At 38.8% G+C, this 17,445-nt stretch overlaps 1 protein-coding gene across 2 annotated transcripts; it reads left to right on the top strand.

Annotated features, from left to right (window-relative positions):
* The first annotated feature begins 7,465 nt into the window (after nt 1-7,465).
* dhcr7 (7-dehydrocholesterol reductase) lies at nt 7,466-15,823 on the top strand. 2 transcript variants are annotated; one of them, XM_069657854.1, is made up of 8 exons: nt 7,466-7,513; nt 8,356-8,464; nt 10,897-11,119; nt 11,711-11,801; nt 11,936-12,149; nt 12,270-12,474; nt 13,378-13,509; nt 13,841-15,823. In XM_069657854.1, the coding sequence occupies exons 2-8, from the start codon at nt 8,358-8,360 to the stop codon at nt 14,303-14,305; spliced, it is 1,437 nt and encodes a 478-aa protein (XP_069513955.1). In that variant the 5' UTR covers nt 7,466-7,513; nt 8,356-8,357; the 3' UTR covers nt 14,306-15,823. The 2 variants fall into 2 exon arrangements, with proteins under 2 accessions (XP_069513955.1, XP_069513956.1); XM_069657855.1 differs by having other exon boundaries at nt 7,472-7,513; nt 8,353-8,464.
* The last annotated feature ends 1,622 nt before the right edge of the window (nt 15,824-17,445 follow it).

Genomic DNA, 17,445 nt, shown 5'->3' with positions numbered 1-17,445 from the left:
CTTGTTTCCGTGGTGGCTCCCGGCATCTAAAAACAGTTTGTTACTGTGTCAGTGTGATTCTCCATGTGAGCTCCCTACAGGCAAAAGGAGCAGCTATGCATATAGAGGATTCATGACATTAACATGGACTACTTTCTCAGGGATTTATTAATTCTCAAACCAGGAAATGAACCCGACACTGCTTCCAGATCAGTTGTTGGACAGGCCAAATGCTACATGTGGTCCTGCTTAAACTTTTGACCTCTCCCATCACACTAAAGTAACATACAGTACACCGTAAATGTAATTTATTGTCCCACAAGAGAGATTCCTTACACCTACAGTATGGTTTAGCTAACACCACAAAGGACATGCTCAGGTCAGAAGGTGCTCTCCATCATAGTTGTGCAGGAAAGTGTAAATAAATACAAATTAAAGATGAACAAATTGTTTATGTTCAGATATGTTCACCTGTTAAACATCCTCATGTCTGAAAGCCAACACAAACTTACTGTGGAGCTTTGGTTCTTTAAAGCCTTCCACAAACATCCTGGGCTGTATTTAAAGGTCCTCTGCGTTTCTTTAAATAAATCATTGTGAAGTGACTCACCATGATGCCCATCCGGGCTGCTTTCTAAAGGTCCCATGAGATTTAGTTTCATGACATCCTGTCAACATTTTCTCACACACATGAACTCCAGTTTTACAGTGCAAATTACACAAAACACATTTATTATAACATGCAGGGGGAAAATATTACACTGCATAAGCATCATTTACATGTATGGATTAATTTAGTTTCCTTCTGTTTGTGCATGAAATAACTGAATATGAATTTTCCATCCCACCATCATCCTCCGTTCTCATTCCCAAGGCATTAAATACCAACGATTTGTCACGGCCCTCAGCGATGCACACAGAGTCCCCGTCAGCTTCTGCATTAGACACAGCTGTGATGTAAACACTTGTGCGACAATATTAGGTGCTAAGACAAACCGCTCTTAGTGACATATCATTAAGACAGAAATATTGCACCTAAGCTGGATATTTGGGTTGATGGATAAGACGCCACAGAGCTGCCTTGGATGTCTGTATGAGAAGCCGATTTATTTGATTCCATGTTTCCATTGCCCAGAAACCAAGTATAACTATACTGAAGTCTTACAGCGAGTCATGGAAAAATACTGCATAAAAAACAATAAGGGCTTAGGCTCAGCAATGATACACAAAAAAATAACTTAATGACAAAGTGTGCAAAAACTAAATTGTTCTGTGAAACAAAGACAGATATCCATCAATCCCTTTCCCCTACCTGCTTTATCCAGTACAAGGTCGCAAATAACATATACAAAGATGACCCCAACATTAAAGAAAACTCCTTATTTGACTCTATTTTCTCAATTAGTAGTGAATGTAATTTGTCTCAGAGGGCTTTACTCCCTAAAAATAGTTACAGGATGAGGCTTTTCTTGACAGACTGATGATGTTTCCTAAGAAACCTCAGAGGTCATGTAGAGGAGAACACAGAGAGCCTGTGAGCAGCCAAGACAACAGGAACATCACACCACACGGGACCAGACTTAAACATCTCCTGATATTTGCTTTGAAACATCTATCCAAAAGTTTAATATCAGCCAGGTGAGAGCAGAATGAATGAGGTGAGGTCTTCAAAACTTGCTCATACATGAAACAGGCAGTCTCACGACCTCTAACTTAGGAGCATCACAGTGTACACACATTCAAAGGAGGTGAGAAAATTAGATAGCTGTACATTTTATTTACATTCATGGAAGGCAGATTAATTTGTATGTACATGACGATGCTGATGCTGAGGCTAACTGATGAGGAGAGGAGAGGAAGACATTTACATCAGGACATGAGGAGAGGAGGAGGAGGAGAACAAACAGAGGAGAGGATCTGCTCTCATTAATTTTTCACTTTCATTTATTGTAAATTATTTAAGAGTCATGTTGCACTGCGTCTCTGATACTGCACGGGCCCTCGTATTCTTAAGACACACCAACAAAGGACACACACACACACACACACACACACACACACACAGACCAATATGCACAACTCCAGTAGCACACGATATTCATACATTCACAATAATGCACACGCATACACACTCTGTTATGCATATAACACACACATGCATGATCCCAGGGGAGCTGATTAGGGTGAGATTTGTCAGGCAACCTGCCCCCCCAGCCCCTCATCCCCTCATCCCCCACTGCTCATCTGTGAATATACACTGAGCACAGACCTTCCTCTATGCACGTGGTATTTATGTCTTATTCTTTTGTATCTACCTTTTCAGTTAGTTGAAGAACACACACAAAAAATCTATACCGTACATTTGCAGCTGCTTATAGTAAAGTTGAGCTAGTAAAATTTAGTTTTTTTAAAATATTTTGCAAATGTTTAACCACATACATACAGATATCCTTGCTCTAATTCACTGAACATTAAGCACAAATTTAACTACTATTTTGTACATGCAAATATGGCTGCTGTTCTGTTTTCATGAAGAAAAAGTGAGAGTTGAACACTGGGTCTTGGCTTAACACAACAGACGCTGAGTTTAGCTTCATGTATAGTGTGTGTAACCGCGTTCAGCACAACTAGCTGGTTCAGGAAACCCCTTCACTCTGTGTTGTGTGTAGAGTGATGAGCGTGAGGCTTGTCTGTCTGTTTATGCCGCCTTTTATTATCTGAACAGGAACAGAATATGTACTGGTCAGTCATACAGTTGGCTCTTCACCGGCAGCTCATAGAACACTACAAAAGGGCAGCAAGCTAACAAGTTAGCTAGTTGGCTATTAAACGTGCAATGCTGCTATATGGACATTTAGCACTTAAATGTAACCAGGTGGTAAAATAATTCAAATGTATGTTTCCACAAAGGTTTGTTATAGTTCCAAAATGTCTAATCGAATGTACATGTTCCTTGTGGTTTGCTTATACATGTGACAAGTCACTGAAATGTGCATTAGACTGTAAGTGGGCCGCCACAGGCAGTTGTAGACTTTGATCACAAGGTGGTGGCAGCATTGAACAATAATAGTGTTACTCTGCCAAGTGCATCATGGGCTTTCTTCCTGTTTACAGCGCGCGAACAACCGAGATTTACGTTGTGTAAAGTAGTTAAAAGCAGTAAGTATGCACAGACATCTTGTTAAATATTACTGAACAGCTGTGTAAAGTCATTTATTAATCAATTATATTTGTATTGCACCTTACATTTAAGGAATCCCAAATTGCTAATCCTTATCTTTCAATGTTTCCACAGGACAGTTTGTTTAAGGCACTACTGGTTTTTATGTCGTGAGATTGTGGCCGCCAGCCGCCGAGTTCTGTTACTATTTGCATGGTAATGTTAGCTATCATAAAACAGCACACTATGTTCTTTGTAAATGGTGAAAGGTAAATGTTTTATCTTTGAAGGCAAAGCCGCTGTATACGATGTAGTCTCCAGGGAGTTCCGCGAAATGTAAGTGTGCTTTGTACATGCCCATCTCACATTTACTGATTTTTTTTTGTGGGTTTGGTTGTTGTTAAATATGTGTTTAACAGGTTTTATTTTTTTCTTTATAGTCATAGCCCACTGCTGTATTTTTTTATTTTATTTTTACTTGAAGCCATTTTGTGTAAAACTAATGGAAACTTTAAAAGAACATGCAGAGTTAACTTAAAGAACACATGCAGCTTATGCAATCTAGTTCAGATTTTTGGACGGCAAAATGGATGTAATACTTGCAAGTAGTGTAGTGGATGCAAAGGCGTTAGCTCACTCACGAGTCCCCAGTCCTGGCCTGCTGCAGGCATAGTGAGACTGGATTTGTCAAGAGAGAAAATAAGGCACAGTATATGAAATCCTTGGACGATGATTTTGTGTTGGAAATGGTTCACCATTGCCTGCGTGTTGTTTTTGTAGGGTAAAATTTTTTGATTTCATGACCCTGGCAGCTCACCTGAACTAGTTATTCTACGTTCAGAACCGGCCAGAACTCTGACCACGGGACGAGATGAGTGAGCTAATAGCTTTGCATCCACTACACTACTAGTGGATGCAAGTAGTATTTCATACAACTTGGTGTCCAAAAATCTGAACTATCCCTTTAACAATAAAACTAAAGCTACTAGAACCCTAAAGTAATTGTGTCCTGTGTTGCCTCTAATTTCACAGGCTATGTAAACACTATAGCAACCCCTCAGGGCTAATCTCATCAACATTTCCATAAATCACCGTACATTTGAGTCCCTAATGTGAAGTTAAAGACATTAGTCACTGTATTTGTACTTAGTGCTGTGCTCTGCAACTCACCTTGGGCATGTCTCTCAGTAACTGGCAAAGCAACACAACTGCCAATCAAGTATGTTAACTACAACTGAGAGAGGGTGCCCGTGAGCCATAAATACATACCACAGTATGGCAAGTGGAATAACGTTCAATATAAACCCTGTTACATGTACAGTAAATGAGATTTTAGATATTTAACAACATTTTGCAAACTCACTGCCAGGGTTTGACTCTCATATGGTCATTTTTGCTTTAACTTCATAACATTCTGAGATTTTGTCTGATCTGTGGAAATATAACATAAATATTAATTATATTTCTCAGTCAAAAGGTAATTAAAGTGCATTTTATATCAAATAGAACATCATAACGATGTAGTGTGCTATGGTTCATACAGAACAAGATTGCAATGACACATCTGTAAGAATCCCAAAAAGTTAACCCAAATGTGTTCAATGAATGAGTCCCCAGAGAGCAGCCGGGTTCTGTCTTAATATCAAATTACAGAAGGTAAGAAAAGGTAACAGAATACAAAATGTCTTCTTTGTCTCAGACACATCGTGAGGCAGTCATGTCTGCTGCTTGGCCCAGATACATCACACTGTCTGGATACAGCATAGCAACACGGCATCTGATCAAAGAGTACAGAAGAGAGGAGCGGAAAGAGACAAACAGAACAAGGACTGTGGAGGCACAGACGGAAAAAAACTGTTTAAAAACAAAAACAAGGGGAATCGCAGACGGGAATAGATAAGAGATAAACAGACCAAGGACTGTTTGAAACACCGGCAGAAGAAGAAAAAAGATGGAGGTCATTTGATGATGCAGGAGGATGCTGCAAGAAGCTGGGTTCTGCAGGGAACTAAACCAAGGCTTAACTCTTTCTTCTTCAATTAAAAAAAATAAGAATATCCTTTTAGCATTACTGATATAAACCTTTGTATGCTGTCCAATGAGCACACAGCTTTATTTCTCAGCATCAGGGTCTGAAAGAGTTTCAAGTAGAGTGTGTTTGTTGCTGATTACATGAGGGGAATAATGTGATGGAGGAATGTCTAACTTGGCATAAAAAAGCCAAGTTATTTGAACTCCACTGACTATTGGTTCACGCTGACTTAGATGTTTAATGATAATCTGGTTAGAGAAGGATAGGAAAGTCCCACATAGGGGCCTAAAAGATGCTCTTTCCAGCCACCAGCCTCTATCCATAGCTTCATGTCTGAGTCGAAACCAGTTGATATCCTTTTAGCACAAAACAAACAATTCAGCTGGGAGAACTGACTTCCTGTATTAAATCTCCTAACCAAACCAACAGTGCAGAGATTGCTGAAATCACTATGTTCCTCATGTTCCTAAAATTATCAGCTTGGAAAAATAACTTTGTTCACTTGCCCTTCCTACAGATAAGTGTCAGTGGTAGTGCTCTGGGCTCAATATCTGTGGCTTTTGTCCACTTGACCTGGACAGCAACTGCAACATTTTGACTTTATGCCACAGCTGAGCAGTACCATCTAGTGGTCAGATTATGTAAATACACCTGGAGGAACAGGAGGATATTATGCTGAGGAAGGAAATTTAAAACATGAAAAAATAATAACACGGAAAGAATATTTTAAATTGTCAAGGAAGAACTCTTTAACAAAAGCAACCGCCCGACACTGCAGCCACCTGTGACAACCAATACTTGTGTTACAGAATAAAAATAATCGTGTGCAATGCTTCTGCTTATTTATTAGTACCATGTGCAAAATTACTTTAACTTAGGAGCAATATAGCCATTTCTTAATTATTATGTACAATTTTGTGCTATCTTTAATTCATAATCAGGTGCAATAGAAGTTTATTGCTACTTTACAACTGTCAATTTAACTGCCACCATTACTTCCATGCCTTCTTTTGTAGATAATTACTGTAATGTTATTCTATTAGGCACCATCTCTTTTGCAATAACCCATACACTTTATATTTTCACTAAATATTTGAGATGTTTGTTCTATTTCTCTAATTTTGTACTGTATTTTTGGAGCTATCTGGAACAATTTCCTCAAGAATTAAAGTTCTATCTTATCTTAACTTATTATATTATTATCAAATCAAATCAAATTTTATTTGTATAGCGCCAAATCATAACCAAAGTTATCTCGAGACACTTTACAAAAAGAGCAGGTCTAGACCAACTCTTTGTTATGTTATTTAAAGAGAGGCCCAACATGAATCACCATGAGTAGCACTTAGCAATATTCGGCACATTGGCAAGGAAAAACTTCCTCTTAACAGGCAGAAACCTCGAGCAGAACCAGACTCATGTTGAACAGCCATCTGCCTCGACTGGATGGGCCGAAAATGGGATAGAAGGAGATGCAGGATAGAGACAGGCAAAGAGAGCAACAACAACATATGTTCTTGTTACCACAACAACATATGTCCTTGTTACATGAACAACAACAGACAAATACTTATGGTTACAATGCCAGTAATAGTGGTAGACTAGGGTGACTATCACTATATATATTTTTTGTCTTTAACATCATTCCACGTACTGTATTAAATTGTTGTTTTTAAACAGGAGCTCCGAATTAAAGGCTAATATGTATATAAGAAAATACTTTTTTCTTTGAGGCTTTTTTAAAATTGAGGATGGTATTATACTTCTTCTGATGTATGCTAAATTTATGTCCAAAAAACAAGACGCGCCTTTATAAGTTGTAAATTCAGGTCACTGCATTTTTTTTAAAGCCTTATAAATTCCTGGTCTTCATTAATGAAATGCAAAAAAAGAGGAAACAACATAAAATAAAATCAGAAGTAATCAAAGAACAATTGGCTGTAATTATATTTATACGTTCATCATTGGTGTCCTTGAAACATAATTACCTATTATGAAAAGCTACGATGCCACAGGCCGCTGTTTCAACACCCAACAATAATGATGACAGCTATCTTATAAGGTTTCCAGTGCATAGTTTACCCTGAAGAAACCATTCAACCGCTGTTGAATTTGTCAGGTGCTGGTGGCTCCAGTTTGTGTTGTCCAATCAGAGGCCTGTTTTAGTTTCCAGGCCCGCCCTCGCATGGAATCCATTGGTTGAATTTTAATACGCAATGGCGTTATGGGCGGATTCTGGCACTATGGCGAATCCTCCCCAGCGGTTACATGATAATCACCACCTGGCTCAGGAAGGAAGACGACAGCAGCTGCTCCGCTGTTTCTGAGGCAGTTATCTACGGGTGAGTGAGACACAGTCTAACAGAGCATCTATAACGGGATTATAATCCGGTATAACGTGTGTTTATCAATATCAATGTGGATTTACCTGCTAATTATGGCCATTCTGGACACAAAGTATATTGGTCGTTATTCAGAGTTATACGACATATTAGCATCACAAAATAACGCACGCGGAAGAGGAAAGAAAGTGCGAGAAATTGCTTCCAAAAGGACACAAATGTTCCGATGTTGTTGACGTTATGCAACCCTGCTCCCCTCCCTCTTCACCTGTTTCATTTGTAAGGGGCGAGCTGCTGAAAAACATGCTAAACATGCACATGATGGAGAAAAACAGGCATTCAAGTCCTCAGTTCTATTGTTATTTAGTCTTTAGTCTGAATACTGTAATGTCAGCCAACCTTGCATAACCTTTGCTCCAGAAGTAGCCTACGAGCCTAGTAGCCACACATACATTTGCAGTTGAAGAGAAAAAATGTTAATTATAACTGAATAAGCAAAAACGCTCATTTGTGGTAAATATGGCGTAATCAGTGTATCCAGATTGTGCTGTACATGCTGGATTTATCAAAATGACCTCCACTCTCTGTTTGTTATCACACATCTCCAAGGACATGCACTTTAATTCCCCCAGTTACATCATTATCTGTTTATAACTGTTTGGCTCGTCGAACTAAACAACTATGGCGACACTTTCACTTTTGAGCTCCGGTTAAGGAAGCACAAAAACCCACTGAAGCTGCACTGTGTATTGCACTCTAAGTAAAAGGTCTGTATTAGCGAACAGCATGTCACTGCATATCACTGCATCTGATCCTAACCTGATAACCTGTTCCTTCAGCAGAAATGAACGGTGCAGTGGCCATGGAGGCCACCAGGAGACGGACCCAGAACAGTGCCAATGGTAAAACATCTGAACAGGAGGAGCAGCCTGCACAGTGGGGGAGAGCATGGTGAGCTAATTTTATGTCACAGATTGTTAATGGACGTTTTGTTGTCTCTTATTCCACATCAAATTCAGAGAGACACAGAAACCCAAACTTATTCTTCTCATGCTGCATTCAAAATTTGCCCAACGACCTCTCATCAACATCCATCTCCTCACCCAGTTGTTGTCCCCCACTGAAAGAAAAACTGTGGAAAAGCACTGATGATTGGAGCGGGACTTTTAGCTGTATCATAGATGTAGGCATTGAAACATTTTTTTTAACAACCTGGATACACATCTGTATACAAGTGTTATGAAAAGTAAACCAGAATGTGTTTACTCAAGAATTATACCTAAATGTAATGCATTTCAAATAGGTTATTCTATCTCTTGTGATGAATCTTTTGTCTTTAAAACACATTGTGTTTATATAAAAATGCCCCTTAACTCTTATGTATAAGTTTGAATGACTTCAATTTACTGAAATCCGTTAAACGTTATTTAGTTTATTTACACTGACTCAACATGATAAAAATACATTTAGATAAGATATTCCTTTATTGATCCCTAGGGGGGGAATTCAGGACCCTAATATGACCCTTTACATTGAACCTATGTAATAAAATTAGATGGAAACTTTCATTGTAATTGAAATACATAAAGTTTTTATTACAAAATATTTTTTTTTCCAATATGTTGCAATTGACTGAATAATCATTTTGGAAGTGTATGACCCTAAACAGTTGGAATAATTAACCACACCTTTCATCACAGAACCTTTGTGTGCAAGGTGTATAAATATGGGTGTGGTGTCCATTTGTTTCAAACATTGAGGTGACGAAGATTCAAGTATGATTAAAATGATCAAATTATGAAATTTTTTTCTGGCATGGCGTAATTTAGCAGGCTTGATTTTTTCAGTAAAAATACAACACACTCCAAATTCTAATTGCAAAAAATGGCCTTTAATATTTTATTATAATAATAATTTTATTTGTATAGCACCTTTTTAAAACAAAGTTCACAAAGTGCTTTCCATGAAACAAATACAACAACGATAAAAGACAATGAAAGAATTCAAACAAATGACGGGTTACATGTGAGGTATAACTAAAAACATATCAGTTAGAGATAAAAACAGATGTTGGTTATAAACAATACATAAGCTCAGGGTAAAGGCAACTAAAAAATGATTTAAGCCTGTTTATAAAAGTGTGTTTTAAAAAGATATTTGTGCCCACTTAATTTCCTCTTGCAGATCTGTTCCACAGTACAGGTGCCCTCACAGAGAAGGCACAGTCACCTTTTGTCCTGAGCCTGGACTGTGGGGCAAATAAAAGGGCCTTGCCAGATCGTAGATTATAAAGTTATATAATTAATATTTCGCTTTTTTGTCAAATATTATAGTTGTTTCCACTCAGCCAGGAGAAAAACAGTCTAAGGCCTGTGTCAGCCTTTGGGTGGGAATCAGACAAACCCGAAGTTTGTAGTTGATGTTTTTCTTTTTAATCTGAAACAGATTGGTTTAGTGTAGAGGTATATAGTCTATACAGAATGTTTTCACATGGTAATAATAATGATAACTTTATAGAACTTTTCAAAAACAAGTTACAAAATGCTTTACAATTAAAACAAGACAAATAGTAAAAGCAAACAAACAAATACATGAGGTCCATCAATAAAACAAAAAAAGCCAGACCACAGAAGTGAGTTTTAAGAAGAGGACACTGAGTTTGCGTGCCTGACATGTCCATAATATTACTGCTCTAATATTATTATAGGTAAACATGTACCTACATGTGCAGAAGATGTATATCAGAGGTTAGAGGCAGGGCATGTAAACTTTGGTATTCAGCAGGCTGGTCGTGGGACATCTCAATGGTCCAGTGTCATAGTAATGTTACACGTCGAGTTAACACGGGGTGTTGTGTGAACAAGCACATTAACAGAACAGCAACCTAAGTGCTCCTTTTGTTTCTAGTAAGGATGCGTTCAGGCACAGTTTTGAGTTTGGGTCATCTGAGTTTTGGCAGGTCTCAGAGCTCTATAAACTAATGTCCACATCATGCTGAAAAAGCCCAGCATTTGTTTGAATGTGGCAAGCTATTATGGAGTTCATTAAGGATGCTAAAAGAAAAAGGCGGCACAGTTAATTTTCTAGTCCAAATCGTTTACATTGACCAATTACTCACAGTTTGGAAAATAGTACTGCTAAGCTTTAGCTCTCCTGTTTAATGTATACAAGCATACATGCTGTCAATACCTACATGAGATCACACATTTTAGTTTGAAAGTCTTAAATTAAAGTACAGAGAAACTGTTATGAGCAGAAGTTTATTAGCACCACTGACCTCTGGGTTCTTTTGAGGATTTATTGATGTTTAAGTGTATCTTCTCGCATTTAGTTTTAATTTGTAGTACCATGTGAAACTGTTATTGTACACGTATCTGTTTCAGGGAGGTGGACTGGTTTTCCCTCATCAGCGTGATCGGCCTCCTTTGCTTTGCCCCCTTCATCGTCTTCTACTTCGTGATGGCCTGTGATCAGTACCAGTGCTCCATCAGCCAGCCTGTGTTTGAGCTGTACCGAGGAGAGACCACGCTGCTCTCCATCTGGGCCCGGGCGCCCTCCTTCACCTGGACAGCTGCCAAGATATATGCCATCTGGGTGGCCTTCCAGGTAGGAATAACAAGTGTGATAGGAGCGCAGAAATACCTGCAGAAACAGCCCTTGTCTGGACATGGACTGTATCCCACGCAGCAACAGCTCAGCTCAGAGTCCCTAAAGCACATCTTTATTTGATTTGTTCTCTGGATAATTTGGCTCCCTGTAAAAATGTTATTAACAATAAACAATTCTAACCTTTAACAAGCAACAGGCAGCTCGGCTAGAGGCCCTCTTGATGTCTTGTGTCCGATGAAAAGTGTTGGAGAAACACTGGTTTTGTTTTTACATGAAACTACTTTCTTCATCCTTTTACCTGTTTTAATCCCTGCTTTTGTTTGTCTTGGAAAGGAGTTCTCTGTGGATAATTAGCCCCCCTGTAAAAACCTCAGGTACAATAGAAACCAAAGGGCTATTATGAGACTTGATTTGTAGAGTTTACAGCCTGCCATGCTGTTCCTTCTGCTTTGCTCTGTGCACAGTGACACAGCTAAAAAACAAATGTGTAGAGATGCGACAAACAAAATGCCGTTCCTTAACATAAGATTTAAGACAGGCCTATTCTTGGTGAAATGTAAGCAAGTAACAGGCTGTGTTGTCCCTCAGGTGTTCCTGTACATGTGCGTTCCTGATGTTACTCACAAGTTCATTCCTGGCTATGTCGGTGGCGTGCAGGACGGAGCACGGACTCCTGCAGGTAATTATGCAAATCCATACAAATCCAGCATCACACCAGTCTGACTCTATACTTCTGCAGAGAGTGATAGACTTTTGTTACAAAGCCTGTTAAAAATCCCACTTCCTGTCTTCTCTCCCCTTTCACTGCTGTAGGCCTGATTAACAAGTATGAGATCAATGGGCTGCAGTGTTGGCTGATCACTCACGCTCTGTGGTTTGCAAACGCCCACTATTTCCACTGGTTCTCTCCCACCATCATCTTCGACAACTGGATCCCCCTGATGTGGTGTACTAACATACTGGGCTACGCTGTGGCCACCTTTGCTTTCATTAAGGCCTACTACTTTCCAACAAACTCTGAAGACTGGTGAGTGAAAAGTTTTCTATATGTGCACAGAGCTTATAATATCTAAAAGGTATTTACTCTGTATTTGTGCACTATAACTATAACAGCTTGTTTTCTTCCCCTTGCTTTGTGATTGTGCAGCAAGTTCACAGGGAACGTCTTCTACAACTACATGATGGGCATCGAGTTTAACCCTCGCATCGGCCAGTGGTTTGACTTCAAGCTGTTCTTCAATGGTCGGCCCGGCATCATCGCCTGGACTCTTATCAATCTGTCCTACATGGCCAAGCAGCAGGAACTGTACGGCCACGTCACCAACTCCATGATCCTGGTCAACGTGCTGCAGGTAAAAAAGGACGGCCTGTAAAGCAGTATCTGTTGACGAACTGGGAAAATCTGTTCACTGATCCCGTGGAGGCAGAAAATCTACCATACATAAAAATATTATCAGAAAACCAGATGTATCAAATTCAACTTTTTTTCATCTTTTGCTTTAAATCTTAAAACTTACATGTTTAAACCTCGATTTAACCTAATTTATATTATGATTTACTCAACTGTGTTCTTTAAACACAACTTTAAATACTATTAGCATTGCCTCTTTCACTTAAACATTTTGCACATGTATAGACAGATTTGTCATACTTTACCCATTTTGTATTTGCTAAATAAAAGAAATTACAGTTTTATATTCATGGAAACAACAACAGTTCCTTTCCATCTCAACAAAAAGCTAAAGACCCAGCTCTTTCAAGAACACCACTGCACTTAATGATATTGACGCTATTGATGATGATGACATTGACGATGTTGTTGATGTTGATATGCATATTCATGATGATGATGTTGCTGCTGATGATGATTTAAAACAAAAATGGCCTTCTTTACACCCTGTGCTTTGCCCCTGTGCATTGCCTGTCGGCACCAGTGTGCAGTCTCACTTGAAGCTGTTTGTTGGCTCTTACTGACTTCGTTCCCTCCCGTCTTGATCGTTGCTTGTGTTGTATTAACTCTCAGATGCACGTCGCTTTGGACAAAAGCGTCTGCTAAATGAAATTATAACATTGTAATATCAAATACAAAAGAAAGGATTAGTTATTGTGAATTTAATTTAGTTGAGATTCAAGCAGATATCCAGCCACATTAAAGTCAAGCCTAAATATGAATCTTTGTATATATCCAAGATTTACACACTGCACGATGATTCATGATAATAACCAGGAAATTGCTCCTTCACATCTTCTTGTAGGCCATTTATGTGTTGGATTTCTTCTGGAATGAGGCGTGGTACCTGAAGACCATTGACATCTGCCACGACCACTTTGGATGGTATCTGGGCTGGGGGGACTGTGTCTGGCTGCCCTACCTGTACACACTGCAGGTAATACACATGCATGCTCATACACACACAGGAAGGATTACATTGTGAAAATTAAATTATATCTTTACCTTATATCCTGGCTTTTAAACGTCAAGTATTATCACAATGCAAATCTTAATTGCTAACTTGTATTGAAGGTGAATCCTGTGTCTACGTGCCACCCATTACTTGTCATCCATACAATCATTATTCTCTCCAGTTTGCTTTAAAATTGAATCAACTGAATGGAATAAAACTTTTAAGAAAGAATGGAAAGTGTCATTTTGTTTTAATAAATGCTCATTGCAACATTGCGGTAATTTAAATATAACAGCGAGTTTTGTCTCTTCAGGGTCTGTACCTGGTGTACCACCCGGTCCAGCTTTCAGACACACACGCCCTTTCCGTCCTGCTGCTCGGCCTGGTTGGTTACTACATCTTCCGCTCCACCAACCATCAGAAGGATCTGTTCAGACGCACCGAGGGCTCCTGCTCAATCTGGGGCCAGAAACCATCGTACATCGAGTGCAGCTACCACTCCGCTGACGGAGGCGTCCACCGCAGCAAGCTCATGACCTCAGGGTTCTGGGGCGTGGCCCGGCACTTTAACTACACCGGGGACCTGATGGGCTCTCTGGCGTACTGTGCCGCCTGTGGCTTTGGACACATTCTCCCATACTTCTACATCGTTTACATGACCATCCTGCTGGTCCACCGCTGTGTGCGCGATGAGCACCGCTGCAGCAGCAAGTATGGAAAGGACTGGAAACGCTACACAGATACTGTGCCCTACAGGCTGATCCCTGGGGTGTTTTAGAGATGGGAGGAGGAGGAGAGGAGGAGGGAGAGAGAGAGATAGGGCCGGTTGTTCAAAAGATTTAATCCAGATAATTCTTGTCCGGATCAAGTAATCCGGCTTACTTTTTTCCCGGTTGTTCAAAGAAAACTGGATAGGATCAACCTGATCCAGATACTGACTGTTAAGGATTACCAAATCTGGAGCTCTGAATGAGACTTTATATGACATACTTTGTCCACAGGGGGCACCAATCCACACAAAACAACGGTGTCACAGTAGCAAATCAGCAATTCAAGAGCAAAATATTTTTTAAAAAACAACTGAAGTATCAACACCATTGTAAAAATGTTTTATTTGACCTACTTAAAAGTTTTATAACATTTTGTTCCTGTAATCCAGCATGAATCCTCCCTCTGCTTGGATCAGGATAATCCAGATTATTAGATTAAAGTTATCCTTCTCAAAAGTTTCGACCGGCCCAACTGGAGGTTTTATCCGGATAAAGAGCCAAGATTGGATTACCTGATCTTATCCAATTATATAATCCTTTTTTTCCTTTGAAAAACCAGTTTTAAGGATTTGATCCTATTCGAATTCTTTTATCCAACAGATTACCTTTGAACAACCGAGCCCTGAAGATACAGAAATATTAACTAGAAAGAAAAACACGAGGAGTGTGTGTGATTTTTGTACCTATCAAGAATATACCTCACTGATTACATTCAAGCACCACATGTCATTCATTCCATAATTTACATGTATGTCTAATACAATACATGTTTACACTGCTGTCCATGTGTATGGGTACAGACAGTTTATTAGTACTTTCCTTTCAGTAAAGGCAGTTTGATGCGCCAGTCTGCTGCTTTTATTAAGCTGTGACCATTTAGTAAAGATGTTCATATTAACACTGCAAACTATCCTTTCAGCTACAGTAGAACCAAGCACAACTTAAACCAGCTTGAAGTAATTAACCAAGAGAAAATTACCAAAACATTTGGATTAGTCTCTCAGATAACTAAATGTGTTTTTGTGTCAGATGTGTGGTTTCCTTTAGAGCTGCTTACAAAAATACACATTTTAATGATCTAATTGAGCTCAGGATAACCTATAGGGTCTATTTTTTAATGTTACTGCGTTTTTAGACTAAATAAGTAATTCTGAATTATAAACTGATTTATGTTATTAAAACGAACTGACTGACAATTGGTGTCTTACTAGTTAATGGACCAAATGTTGCTCTCTCAGTGACAAGACCCACCACAAAAAAAGCTCTGTAATCGTTACATTAATGCTCTCTAAAGTATCACTGCCAGTTTCATATCCATGCACAGTGGATCATTAACCTGTGCCTCATACTTAGATACCAATAAACAGCACTTTGTCTTCTCTCTGATGTTCATTAACCCTGTTATGTTAAAGCTCTATGCTGATAGAAAAGTGTTTTTTTGTTGTTTTTGTATGTTTTCCCTTACACCAGCACTGCCTTTCTGACAGCGATGAAGTAACAAAATAAAGTTTTAATTTTGTTACCTACCTCCTGTGCGTGTCTTGTCTTTTTTATTTTACTCACCGTTCTTGCCTTTTGTAATCTTATGATATTCTCCATCTTTATGGTAAAGCAGTGTATTCTAAAGAGGTGAATTAGTAGATTGTGTGTGGACGTATCAGTGAAACACTTTGAGACAGATATCCTGAATTGATCTCATTATATGTCTTTATTTTAAACCTTAAAAATGTGTGAAATTGATGGTCAAAGAAGTAAATCTAACAGTATAAATAGTACGTCAGAGTTTTTAGAGGATGCAGTTTTCACTCCTTTATGACACTTCTTATGTCCAGCACTAGGGGGCAGCAGCTGACAGCTAATCCCAGTGGTCAGTAAAAGAGTGTATTTGTATAAATACAGTATCTCTATATTTTGAGTACCCTAAAAGCACAAATCGACATAATCTTTTAAATAAGATCATACATGCAGTCATGTATTTATAGCTCTCTTTAAACCGGAAACAAACATCTCAACACAAACTTGTAACTCTGCTTACTAAGCTTTTTCCAAAAATGTCTTTTAATTCAGCCAGTCAAAACCGAAATCACTGCATCATTGTCTGAGTGCGCTCATTGGTTTTTATGCAGACAAACATACTGTGTAATCCCCTTTATAAAGTTAAAGTGGTTCGAAACACATCCATGAAATCTCAGCTCAGCTCTTTATTTTATTTTAACATTTCGTCAAAAACAATCACATCTCTCCCAAACTGAGTGTGTAAAGACAAGAGAAACTAAGGTTTCAGCTGTTAAAAACATTCTAGTAAATACGCCGGGAACAGGTGATTAAAGGAGGGTTTGTACACAATAAGTAAAAAATAAGAAAGATATACATTTCAGCTTGTGACATTAATGTGATATGATCACACAGCTTCTAAATTGACCTTTTGGTGAGACGCATCTTCTGTTTCAAAGGTCAGAAATTGAACTTTGAACCTCAGCTTTAAGTCAACATGGAGAAGACGTCCATAAAAGGTGATCTTCGTCTTTCATACCAAAGCAAACTTAATTTTCTAATACAAATAAAGTTATAGGCCTAGGAATAAAAGTTACATGGTACTAAATGGGGATTTTTCCCTTAACAAAGCTGTAATACTCTCAAAGATTTTCATTTAAATAAATGTCTGTTAAGTCACTATCTATCACTGAATGAGGTAACACAATGGTGATTGAGCCTATGGCCAATGATGGAAGCCTTTGCATTTGCAGTATTACAGACAACCGTGGACGTCACACATGCAACACTGTCTGGATATCTGGGAAGTGTGCTCCTGCAATTACTGTTTATCGCCACAGGTGCCGCCAAAGAGTAAACTGGGATCTTCAAGATTACAACTTTAACTCAACATAGAGAAGACATCCTTCAAATGTATAAGAAAAAAATAAACATTAAAAGATCTCAAGTCTTTCAAACCTTAATTCTTCTTCCAATAAAAATCAAGTTACATGAACAAAAGCTACATGGCTACTGACTGAGGAGTCAGGTGCATCACATTTGGTGACGACGTTTCTGTTTATGATCTGACAGCTTGTTCTCAAGTGTTTGATCGATTGCACCTGGTGGTTTGTTTTGTCATGTAAGCTCCTGCCTGCCTCCTGAACCTCACCAT

Source organism: Semicossyphus pulcher, unplaced genomic scaffold (genome assembly GCF_022749685.1).
Source record: "Semicossyphus pulcher isolate SPU_LCO1_2020_fin unplaced genomic scaffold, fSemPul1.0.p SCAF_1, whole genome shotgun sequence".
In the NCBI taxonomy this organism is placed as follows: Eukaryota; Metazoa; Chordata; class Actinopteri; order Labriformes; family Labridae; genus Semicossyphus; species Semicossyphus pulcher.
The sequence above is the reverse complement of the archived record's forward strand: the minus strand, read 5'-3'. Positions and strand labels throughout refer to the sequence as shown.

What these genes read in the sequence shown, in the direction of transcription:
- dhcr7 (XM_069657854.1), top strand. Translation starts at nt 8,358, where the DNA reads ATGAACGGTGCAGTGGCCATGGAGGCCACCAGGAGACGGACCCAGAAC. An exon ending in CGGAGCACGGACTCCTGCAG is followed by an intron (nt 11,802 to 11,935) that starts GTAATTATGCAA and finishes TCACTGCTGTAG; the next exon opens with GCCTGATTAACAAGTATGAG. An exon ending in CCAACAAACTCTGAAGACTG is followed by an intron (nt 12,150 to 12,269) that starts GTGAGTGAAAAG and finishes GTGATTGTGCAG; the next exon opens with CAAGTTCACAGGGAACGTCT.